Source organism: Carlito syrichta, unplaced genomic scaffold (assembly GCF_000164805.1).
Source record: "Carlito syrichta isolate Samal-C Ts95f unplaced genomic scaffold, Tarsius_syrichta-2.0.1 Scaffold315753, whole genome shotgun sequence".
In the NCBI taxonomy this organism is placed as follows: domain Eukaryota; kingdom Metazoa; phylum Chordata; class Mammalia; order Primates; family Tarsiidae; genus Carlito; species Carlito syrichta.
The window spans coordinates 872,912-885,476 of record NW_007259849.1 but is presented as its reverse complement, the minus strand read 5'-3'; the positions used below and the strand labels follow the sequence as shown (position 1 = coordinate 885,476).

General features: G+C 46.6%; 1 protein-coding gene across 1 annotated transcript in view; it reads right to left on the bottom strand.

Annotated features, from left to right (window-relative positions):
• The window catches only part of CLMP (CXADR like membrane protein), a 112,251-nt gene extending 99,687 nt beyond the window's left edge, over positions 1–12,564 (bottom strand). The window contains exon 1 of the mRNA XM_008073200.2: positions 12,459–12,564. Within this exon, the coding sequence (XP_008071391.2) occupies positions 12,459–12,486 (28 nt within the window). The 5' untranslated portion in view covers positions 12,487–12,564. The remainder of the gene's footprint in view (positions 1–12,458) is intronic.
• Between the last annotated feature and the right edge of the window lies 1 nt (position 12,565).

Below are 12,565 nucleotides of genomic sequence, written 5' to 3'. Positions count from 1 at the left end.
TGGCCACTCCTGGCCACCCCAGCCTCGACCTGCTGGGCTCCGGCGATCCTTCCGCCTCAGGCTTCCAAGTAGCTCGAACTACAGGCGCGCGCTACCATGCCCAGCTAATTTTTTGATTTATTGTAGAGATGAGGTCTCGCCAAGTTGCCCAGGCAGGTCTCGAACCCACGGGCTCAGGCAATCCACTCACCTCAGCCTCCCAAAGCATGGGATTACAGGCTGAGCCACCAAGCGCGGCTTCGGAAGATTTCTTAACCTCTCTGATCCTTATTTGTAAAATGGAGGCTGCTAATATCTGCCTCACAACGTTGTCTTAAAGCCTAAATGTGCCAATATATGCATAAACAACGAGCCTGGAGGTCATATTTTTAAAAATCCCACCAAAATTTTCTGTGATCTCTGGATGACTTGTGTTCCCACCAAGGCAGGAGGGAAATAGAAAAGGAGAGGAAGAGGGCCTCCATCCCCATGTGCCGGGGAAGGAGCCCCTGAGTCAGCGAAGACCGCACACGATTTCTGCCATTCATCCCCGAGGAATTAATGGGCCAGAGAAGAACTCAGTCAGCATTGCTGGGTTGGCCTTGCCTGCTAATGAAGTTAAGGTTCAGAATAATGCTGCAAGGAGAAGCCACATGCCCCCACATTATTCAGTGGAAAATAAATCACTGAAGTCTAAAAGGGCTGACTGGTCGCAGGCACTCCTCAACCAGATTGAAAGCAGAGGGCTCCGTGACATCATGCCACCTCCCGGGGATCTGCTCCCTATACGACTCTAACTATGCCCTTCCAGCAACTCAGGGTCAGTCCTTTTCACGGAACTCTTAACTGTGACTGGCCTCCTGGGTGGTGTGCTCTTGAGGCTAGCTAGAAAGGCTCTTCTGTCTGCGAACATCTGCACCACCTTCTGTTCAGTGCCTCAGTTTACTGTTTCCTCTTTGGGGCCTTTTTGATAATAAAGAATTCCCCATTAAAGATACTCTAAGGAGAGGTGACACTTTTTTTTTCTTTCTGTTTTTAGAGGTGAGGTCTCACTATGTTACCCGGGCAGATCTTGAACTCCTGAACTCAGTGATCCTCCTACCTCGGCCTCCCAGAGTGCTGGGATTACAGGTATGAGCCACTGCACCCAGTCATATTGATGGGATCTCAATATGTTGTCCAGGCTGGACTTGAACTCAAGCATTTCTCCCACCTCGGCCTCCTGAGTAGCTGGGAATACAGGCACACAACACCGCACCTGGCTTATACTTTTAAAGCTTGCGTTTTACATGTATTAACTTGTACATTCACAAGTTTGTTTGTTCCCTCATTTATTCATTTTCCGAGGATTTAACATGTGCCAGCCTCCGAGCTTGGTATCCCTGATAATAAGATACTGTTCTTAGCTCACAGTCACACAGAAAAGACGCAGCAGAATCCCAAACTATACCATAATGTGCCATAAGCTATTCTAAAGGTGTGGACAAGATGCTCTAGGCGTTCAGAGAGGTGAGCAGTTCTCTCTGCCTGCGGAGTCTGGGATACCTCAGATGAGGCGCCAGCAGAGCCTAGGTCACTGTCTTGAAGGACGGGAGGGAGCTGGTCAGGGGGCAGGTGGTGAAGACACAGGTGCCACAGGGCATTGGAGGTCAATGATGTGGAGATCTTCAAAGGCACAGTGGGGGACCCGGGCAAGGCTAAGGCCATGGAAAGCAAAGCCTTCCAAGTAGGGGTCCCTCCCAGAGGTTGTGGGTGAGTCTTTGGAGAGGTTGGGAGGGAGACAGAAAAGGAGAGAGGCAGCATGTGAAGATAAACTGCCCCCAGAGTTCGTTCTCTCTCTCTCTCTCTCTCTCTCTCTCTCTCTCTCTCTCTCTCTCTCTCTCTCATTAAGTGCCAGATCTGAGAGTAGGCCATTGGGGCCCAGGGAGAGAGAGCAGGAGGAAGGTCAGGCAGAGGGAGGCAGCAGCATGTAGGGAGGGTCACCTGGATTCCTCAGGGCTTAGGAAGCTACAGGGCTCTGAGAACAGGGTGTGAGAGGCAGTGGAGCAGAGAAGGAGGCTGTGGAGAGATGGCCTCGTTTCCAGCCTCCCCTCCCAGGAGGGTGGAGTGGAGGCAAGGCGGGAGCCTGCTGCCCTTTGCAATTGGCAGGAGCATGCTGGGCCAGAACTCCTCCAGGGAAAAGCAGATGGGGACCAGGCCTCCACTGAAAACCCAGACTCCACTTGCCTGGCCCAAGTTCATTCTGAGTGGGAATTCTAGGCCTACAGGAATCTGGGACACCAGTGTAGCCTTCTTAAATGAGGAGAAAAATCACACTTTGCTGTTCAGGTCAGTAAAAAACAACCAAAAAAACCCAGAGTTTTCTTCTCACCTTGAGGTTTTCCTTTTCCTTCCAAATTTAAACAGGAAATCTAATTCAACACATCTTGAATCTGGGTGTTGGACTCATTGGAGTCCAATTTTGGTCAGGACAAATGGCTGCCTGGAAAGTGGGGAATGTAGGAACTCGCAGCTTATTAGGCCAAATCCTCACAGGCCAGGTCTCCCAATGGCCTTCCATCTGTGTGTCACTCTGTGCCTGTGACCCGTGCTGCCTTACCATGCCTGCTGTCCATATCAGTGCCGAAGCAGAAGGCAAACTCAGTTCAAAGCTGCCGCTTTGCTCTATGCAAGCCATACAGCCTAAGACAGAATATCTTTCCTTCTGCGCCTCACTTTTCTGATCTGTAAAATAGAGCAATACTACCGACCTCACAGGTTGTTGTAAAGATACAAAAAATTGCTTGTCTGAGAGTCCCTAGCACAATGCTTAGTATATAGTAGTTGCTCAATAAAGCATTACAAGACACTGAAAGCAGAAATGAGCCAACCAGTTACTTGCCCAGGCTGGGGCAGCCCCAGTTGGCATAAGCATTAGGGAGCTTATAGTCAAAAGGGCAGAGCCCAGGAAAATAAGACTCACGTGCTGTTATTGCTTCATTCACCTTCAGACAATATGCCAAGCAGCATCAGAGAGCACCTCTTGCCCAGGGCTAAATAACTTAAAACGTTGCTCTCCCAGAGCAGTTGCAGACAGTTGGGGCACAGATGGGGTCTATGAAAGGCTCCAGTATCCTGGAGCCGGGCAATATTCCCTAGAGGACACAAGGAACTTGCCTGTAGGGTGAGGAAGCTCAGTGGCTGAAGCCCTAAAGGTTGGCCCTCATGGCCTGGTGGCCCTGACTTCAAGCAGAACCTCCAAATACCCACGGGCTGACCTTCCCCCAGCAGGGGAAGTCATGATAATAACAACAGACACTCATTAACTGTTTATTATGTACCAAGCAGGGTGCTAAAACTCTGTATGCACCACCTCATTTAATTTTCACCAAAAACCTAAGACAGTGTTACTAGATGCAATGACTGATGAGAAAACCGAGGTTAGGGAGGTGAAATAACCTGCCTAAGGTCACACAGTATGAAGTGGCTGAACCTGGCTTCCAGCAGGTCTAGGGACCCCAGGGGCTGACTCTTACAGCGGTAGCCGCGCAGCTGGTCCACATGGAGACCTTCTGCGCCTTACCCCGCTCTACCCTTGAAGAGTGATCGGAAATAATTGGAACTGTCATTGGAAGTAATGAGAAGTGACAGAGGTTGGGTTAGAAGGCTTATTGCTCCAAGTCTGAACGATCCCCCACAACCCCAAGCCTAAATTTAAACAATGAACTCACAAAGCAATTTCCCCTCTCAGGGATTTGATTTGTCCTCTCTCCTCCCCCACCAAGAAAAGAAGTAAGAATATGTGGGGGCCAAGTCTCGGTTCAATACAATGGATTTCTTTTGGGACAGAAAAATTCTTGGCTTGGCCCTATCTGCTTTCCTTATGGAGGAATACCTTATGAACCTTGGGTGAATAGACTGCCATTCTTAATTAAGAAATCCAAACTCACTGATATATTTCTTTTTCTCTCTCTCTCTCTTTCTTTTTTATTTTTTTAACATCCCATGGGATGAGGAATTAAGGTGGCTCTGTAGCGGGCAGGTTGTGATGAAGAATGAGACCATAACTTTCTGCAGGCAAGGAACGCTGACACTGACGCTGGGAAGGAAGCACCTGGCAGAATGCCAAGGACGCACACTGATTAATCCCTCTTTTCTGATGTTGATGGGTGATCCATCACCCAGCCAGCTGCTTATTTAGCCCCCACCTTCTAATGCGTAAATGCTGGGGGGGCAGGGAGAGCATATAGGAACATTAGACACAGTCCCTGAAGACTACGGGAGAAGAAATACCCACAAGACAGCACATAATTAAATTGCTTCCTCCTTGGGACTCCTAGAATCCTTGGGACTTTCCTCAGTGATAGCATCCTCATCTAGCTGTAATTTCCCATTTATGAATAGTCTCCCCCACTGAGCTGAGTTCCTAGAAGCTGGAAACTGCCTTTTGTATTATTGGAATCTCAGAGCCTAGCTCAGGGCTTGAACTCTAGAAAGCACATCCCTTCTGTAATTCTTTTGTGTGAGTGTGTGAATGAAGTTAGAAATGTTACAGCTCAGATGTTAGCGCTAAAGAAGATCTTAAAAGGGAGATCATGAACTGCTTCTGCCATCCACGAAACAGGATGCGCTCAGAGGCTCAGAGAAGCTGCTTTGTAAACACCAGGTCAGTTTAGCTTCACTTTTTCATCCTCTACAGATTCTGTGCCTTCCTCTTCTCCTTCCTTCTCCTCTTCCTCCTCTTCCTCTCTTTTCTTCTCCTCTGTCACCTTTTGTGACCTATTCCGGATCCCCTTTGCTGCCTCTCTTTAGAAAAACCTCCAATATTCCACACCCGCTGGGGAACTATTCTGAAGATAGTTGCCCATTTTCTCTTCTCAGTATGGGCACAAAGGAAACAGCTTTCTCCCTGCCTTCTCTGGAAACAAAGCAGCATTCAGTCTTATCGCTGCCAGACTTTGGCTGAGGCTACACACATGTAGTGACCCAAATGACTGCTGCTAACAAAATAAAGGTTTGATTTCAGCATTCTTCCCCATTTTGGTCCATATGGTGCCAAAGGAAACAAACGTTTATTTTCCAGAATCCAGACAGTTCAGAAGTTCAGATAACCAGAATTTTGGCAGAGGAGGTACAGTCTGCATTCTTTCTTTAGGAAGTAAGTCAGAACTCCGGAAAACAGGACTATCACCAGAAAAAGCATCATACAAGGCAAGTCATACCCAATCCATAAACCTTCACTGTCCACAGTTTGAGGATTACATGCTTATAAAACAAGTTCATGTATGTTACCCCAAAGCAGGGCAAGGTCTCTACAGTAACCTTGAGTTCTATAAGAGGCTGAGGTGAGTGGATTGCCTGAGCCCGCGGGTTTGAGACCCGCCTGAGCAACTTGGCAATAAATCAAAAACTAGCCGGGCGTAGTAGCACATATCTGTAGTTCCAGCTACTTGGAAGGCTGAGGCGGAAGGATCGCTGGAGCCCAGCAGGTTGAGGCTGCGGTGCCTGGGAGCGGCCACTGCACTCCAGTCTGGGTGACGGAGTGAGACTCCAACTCAAAAAAAAAAAGAGTCTTCTGACTAATTGGAAGGAACTAGTAATCCATGTATCATATATGTAGTAATTTGGGGTTATAAACAGTAGTCATTAATCCAAACAAACTATTTCTTAAACATTTGAATGGAAACGGGGAAGGGGATGTTCTGACAAAACTTTTCACTTTGGGGTTCATTGTTCGGCATCCTGTAAATAAGACCTTGATTCAGCCTGACCCTCTCCCCTTGGTAGCATAGAGCCTTGATTTCAGAGTAACCGTGTGTCTTCTGTTAAGCAGAAAGCACATGGTCTTTACAATCCTGGGTTGGCGCCCCAGCTCAACTGTTTACTAACAGGTTATTCTTGAGAAGCTCATTCTATTTCTCTGCGTCTCAGTTTGCATATCTGTACAATGGAGTGGTACTGACATTTACTCTCAAAGAGCAATATGAGGATGAGATAGGTATATAAATGTACTTTGGAAATTGCTACACCTTGTACAGAGGTTAGAAATTAATTATATTGTCATAATATCCCTGCCCATATAATCTCCTCTCAGGATACAAATGGGCTAATAATACACAATTCATATTTCAAAATTCAGCCACAAATTCAATCTATGCAAGGAATCCATTAGGCTGTACATTTAATAAGTGCTTTGTATTATATGTAAATTGTGCTTTAGAAAAATAGAAGAAGCCGAGCTCAGTGGCTCAGCCTGTAATCCCGCGCCTTTGGGAGGCTGAGGTGAGTGGATTGCCTGAGCCCGCGGGTTCGAGACCCGCCTGGGCGGCAAGACCTCATCTCTACAATAAATCAAAAAATCAGCCAGGCGTGGTAGCGCATGCCTGTAATTCCGGCTACTTGGAAGGCTGAGGCGGAAGGATTGCTGGAGCCCAGCAGGTCGAGGCTGCGGTGGCTGGGAGCAGCCACTGCACTCCAGTCTGGGCGACAGAGTGAGACTCCAATTCAAAAAAAGAAGATAAAAGAAAAGTAGAAGAAAGTGCTTAATGCTTACAAATCGTTTTACACCATAGACCCTTTACACTGAAGTCTGTCCTGAGTGTCCATACTTGGGGTTGTTTTGTGGGTGAGGTTTAGGATGAGGTCTTACGGGTGAATAATCCAGTTACTAAACTTCCTGGGCAAGAGAATCTGGCCATCATTCTGACCTTGAATGGTACTCCCTGGCTAACAGTGCCACAGTGTACTTCCAGGATGGACTATTTTATTACTATTCTATTATCTATTATTCTCTTCTGTCACCTTTCATGACCTGATTCCAGATCCCCTTTCTGGTCACTATTGCTCTCCTAACATTAATTAGTCAGCCCTTCTGGACTCACAATCATATGCTAACAATTGCCGCAAGTTGCCAGTGCCTAAAAAAATCAGATAAGCATGGTGACACCCATGTGTTCCTGATCACAAGCACATCCAGACCAGCTGGCAAGTTCTCAAATTAAAAGAAGCACAGGGAATGTTAGTGGCATAAAGAAACTTAGAGAACCCTCATTTAATACTCCCCTCATTTTACAGAGGAGGACGTGAAGCTCAAAGTGGTATGCCTTACCCAGGACAACACAGAAAAATTAGTAAGGAGCTGGAGCTATTAATTTCCAGTCCTGTTCCTTGCACATACACACCCACATCTTTGGAACTTTGCATAGTAATTCCTTTTTCCTGAATACTACATTCTACATGACACTGAAGAAGTTTCCAGGATTTCCAGTTATGATGGGTAAATTGAAATGTTATGACATCTGCCCTATTTTTCAGGCAGTTTCTCAACATAAAAACCAATGCCAGTTATTCAGCATTTAACTGAAGCATCTGAAGAGCAACTGTGATCGTGAAGCTTAACTACACGAATTAAGGAGGAAGAGACATTTATTTTTCTACTTCAAGAATGTGTGATTGGACAGATCATGAATTAGGGTTCCACACTTGGCCCTTCTACAAAGCAAGCTGTGTAAACTTAACCAAATCCCTCTAAACTTTGATTTCTTCTTTATTATCAAAGAAGGGGTAGGTTTAGATCAAGGATTAACTTGAGTTCCAAGGAAGGGTATCAGGAGGTCAAGAAAGTCCTAGAAATTATTGGCAAAATTTGATGTATATGTGTCTTTTTCTAAGAAGTGGTTTTATGATTTTCTTTGTTTTATTTTTAAAAATATTTTATTTTGAAAACGTGGGGTATAACTCAGGATTAGGTATATAAGAGGACATCATACAGGTAAAGTTTGGGCCTCCCTTCGGTCCCCACCTTGCCTGGTTTGAGATCAGCTACCCTTATTAATGTTGTGTTCTCAGAGGGGCCTGGGACTCAAAAGTTTTAAGAACTGATTTAGACAGTCTCTTCATTTTTTTCACTTCTGACAGTCTCTACCTTTAAACAATGTCTGTCTGTCATCATTACATACATTCACGAAATACTCATGTGCACACTGCCCAGCTGAGCACAAGACAAAAATAGGATGAGACAAGATATGAGCCTACCGGGAATAGATCATTATTATGACCATCATCATTAATATGGGACGATGAGGGGAGGACATGGAATCCTACTGAGACCTGTCATTATAGTACAAACCAATGGTTTATGCATTCAAGCCTTCTTCAAAATTATTTTCGGGGAAACCAAGCTCCTTTGCCACCCTGGCAGAAGTTTCAACAGAGAAGTCTATTTTTAATCTGGAACTAACACACTCAATACAATAAAATACATTTCTATAACAGATATATACAAATATATCTGGACAAATGTATTTTTTGTTCTCATCCCTGTAATGTTCTATGTAGAATTTTTTAAAAATAGGACTCATCCTGTTTTCATGAATAGACAAGAAAGTACAAAAGCAAGCTGAATTAAAACTGGGCTCCAGCCGGGCTCGGTGGCTCAGCCTGTAATCCTGCGCTTTGGGAGGCTGAGGTGAGTGGATTGCCTGAGCCTGCAGGTTTGAGACCTGCCTGGGCACTTGGCGAGCCCTCATCTCTATAATAAATAAAAAAATTAGCCGGGCGTGGTAGCGCATGCCTGTAGTTCCAGCTACTTGGAAGGCTGAGGCGGAAGGATCGCCGGAGCCCAGCAGGTCGAGGCTGCGGTGGCCGGAAGCGGCCACTGCACTCCAATCTGGGCAACAGAGTGAGACTCCAACTCAAAACAAAAAACAAAAAAAACTGGGCTCCTTAAAATTGTGTTATTTCTAAGTCAAAGAGTAATAATCTTCCAAACATTTCACCTCTTTTGACTTTGAACGTTCCAATTTTTTTGAAAATCCAATTCTTTCTTAACAAATAGTTAACAAGTGTATGGTTTATGCAAGGTTCTGAAGGTGGTTTACAGATGAATGAGACACTCCTGTCTTCATGGAGCTTACACTCCAGTGGGGAGTTAGATAAGCATTGGAACATCATACCACAAAGAAGCCAAAAGAAAGCCTATTGGGATTCAAAGGAAGGAAAGAGTATATTTAGCTAGTGAAGTCATGGAGACTGAGAGAGTGAACAAGATTTAGATCTGCAGGGGCAAGAAATAAGCAGGCATTTTTGGTGGGGGGATTATTATAAATAAAAGCATAGAGTTAGAAAGAAGCACGGGACATGTTTAAGGCACAGGGAGTAATCCAAGTTCCCTGGAGAGTTACCTGGGGATGGGGAGATGAGAAGTTGCGAATGTTATTGTGTAAAATCTTTGATATCAGAATAAAGAGTTTGTTCTCAATGCTATAAGCAACAGGACTACTAAAGGCTTTGGAAGAGGGGCAAAAGATTATAGAATTACAGAAATTTTGAATTCAAGATTCCTCCACCCCTATCCCCAAGGGAATCAGAACAGGAACCCAAAAAGCTTGCCAGATTCCTAAATCCAAGCTCTTTGCATTATAGCATTAGCCTCACAAGGGGTTACTCAGTAGCAGTGTGTAGGACAGAGGAGAGAGGACAGGAAGAATGGGAAGGTAGCAGTGAGTACAGACGTTCAGGAGAGAAGTCCAAGTGGAACCAAGACCTGAACAGCAGGGGAGAGGGGCGGAGTAGTGGTCAGAGGAGGCACTGGGGCCGGATTTCCCTTCTTCCTCCTCTATGGGACTCAGAGCACTACTTAGCCATGCCTATCAGAGAGGTGGGTCATTTATCCTTACTAACTGATCTGGGAAGCAAGGAGTCAACTGGCCCATCCTTGTTCAGATTATGAACCCTTTCAGTCCTTCCAGCTCTAGAGATGTTGTGAATTCTCTAGAAAAAAAGAGGCCCAAATTCATGCCAGCCCAGATCAGAAGCAGCCTGGGAACGGCCCTTTTAAAGGATCAGTAGATGATTTTAGGATTCAGGCAACTCTATGGGTTTTCTTTCTGGCCTTGCTGGAAAATGTCCAGGCATACCAGGGCTCCAAACCACGCTGCAAATAAAGGCAAATTCAACCCACAGAACTGCTTATCCTATGACCCATGCAAGGGTGTTCATTGCAGAGGGGCTGCCTCAATGTTTCTCCCTCAGATGCCCAACTCTTACACAGTTGAATCAACTTAAAGCTGGGATGTCATGAGACTGGGTATGCCTGACAAAAGCCAAGACATGGCAGCATCTTACTAGTAAGTGAGAATGATGGAAATCCCGTTATGCAGAATTCTAAGACAGCAGTCCTCTTTTCTCCTCTATCTGGCTTTAGTTTGTAACAATTTTAGAAACGGACCCAAGAAAGAAATCATGAGACACGATGAAGGCAGAGTATCCACCCAACAGATTACTTTTTCATCAGACCCATGATTACACACAGTAGGCCCTCAATAAAGAAGGGCCAGTGAATCAAAGACACCTTTTGCCCCATGTCTTGATCAGTTGCTCCTTTCTTATGAACTGAGAGGATGACCACCATCAATGTTCGAATCCTGGCACAGACACCAGCTGATTTTAACCAATCATGTCACTATCCGCTGTAAACTGTGCCCATCGCAATGCTGGTATAGACCAGGTGCTCAAAAACTGTGAGTTTTGTTTCCCTTCCCCAGACCTCTCCTATAGGAGAGGATCACGCTGACATGTTACACTCAATGAAGACGACTGAACTGGACTTGCCTACGACTCTTATCTTTAAGACATTATCTTTAAGAGTTGTTACAACATAACCTTTGTTGTTCTGCAGAGACAGGAGGTTGTACAGCACAGCACTTTAGCAAAGACTCTCTGGAGGAGACAGCCTACATTCAAATCCCATCTCTGCTAATAGGAACTAGTGGCCTTGAGCAAGTGACCTGACCTCTTTACACCTTGATTTCTTCATCTGTAAAATGGGGGTAATATGAATGGGCAGCCAACAGGGCTGGTGAAAAGAACAAGTTGAGTTAACAAGATAGTAACAAAAGGTCCCGTATAACAAGGACTTAATGCATACTAGCTGTTTTTAATAAGATGGCTCTGAAGCTTGATTCTACTAAACATCTAGTGATTGGTAGCTTAGTGGTAGAGGCCAGTAAAGGTGCTATCCAGTTATGCCAGATGTGCACAAAAACAGTATTGCAATATTTGATCAATGCCTGAATGAGCTTAGAACATAGGCCCTCCCTTCCTGCGCTACTTAGAGTTTGGTCTAGTCCATCTCTTTAACTCCTCTAACTAGGATAAACTGTGAGCCCAAGACTGCCCTAGACATATGGCCTAGTTGGCTTCAAAAAAGACAGTGAACTCTAGTCACTTATTGCAGGGTGACTTTTAGTGCCTCTTTACTTTTGTTTGGTGGTTCTTCTAGACACCAGCCTCTCTTACACTCCTGGTTTGTAGACTGTCAGAGCTAGTAGTGACTTCGGAACCATCCAGTTTTCTCATTTTAGAACTAAGGGAACAGAAGCACTGGATAGGAAGGAAGTTGTCCGAGGTCACCCAGCTAGTCACTCAGCTAGTCTCCCGTTGCTGGTGTGCAGGGCAGTGCTCTTTCCACCCCTCTATGACTTTCTGAACTCCAGCTAACTTTTGGTCCTGTCTCCAGGGGGACCCCACACTTCTGGTGCACAGTACTTTTCTTCCGCTCTCCCCGCCCACCTTTCCTGCCCTGTCCCCTCAGATATCCTCAGTCACCCTCCTGCTGGCTCCTGCCACACACATCCCCAGGCGTCCTGTCCTGCAAGCCTGCCTGTTTCCAGCCCAAGCACGGCAGCCCGTGTGCTTTAGGGCCTCTGAGGCCCCAAGAGTCCTGCCTGGGAGACACCAGGAATGGACACTAAGGAGGGATCTCTTTGCCCCAGGGCCTGTTTCAGGAGAAAGTGGCAACTTGCTCGATTTCTCTCTGTTCTGGCCTCGACTCCATTTTTCCCAAGTCTTCACACCGTTCAATCTCCTCCAGTCTTGATCTTCTCCATATTCCCTGTCCTCCTCTCTCTCCTTCCCACCTCCTTCCCTTGCCCGCCCTTCCTCTCCCATGTCACTTTCCGCGACTGCACCTTCCCGGTGCCCCTGGTGCCCGGCCCTTTTTTCCTCTCCCCTTTCCTCTCCTACCCGGCCTCTTCCTCCATTCCCTTCCTCTCACCCTCCGACACATCTGTTTCTAATCTGAGCCCTCGGAGGCGCCTGCTTGAAACAAAAAAAACTACCCCCACCCTCAGGAACCTGGCACAAAAAAATCCTGGAGAAATCTTCCCTCCCCCAACTCCCCAGTTTTCCTAGATACTCCAGAAACTAAACACCACCCTAAAAAGGACCCTGTACATCAAACGCTTTGCGGCCAAACTGGACCAAGAAGCACCGCCACCCCCCAGCCTACTCAAGGGCCCAGATGTGCGAGACGTTTTCGATGGCCGACTGGGCGGTCCTCAGCTGCCAGATGTGCTCCTCCGTGGCCAAGAGGCAGGGACGGAGGAGTCAGCTCCCTCCGGGGGCTGCGGGGACAACCGTTCGGAGCCAGTGTCTCCCCCGGACTCAGGGCTGTGTTTGCCCGCGGCCACCCAAACTCCCGCCCTCCCCGAGGCACTCACCTAGAAAGAGGAGGAGGAGGAGGGACATCCCGATCCTCGGACGCGGGCACTTCCCCGCTCAGCCGCTGCCTGGCTCCGCGGCGGCCGGGCGCAGCCGAAGGACCTCC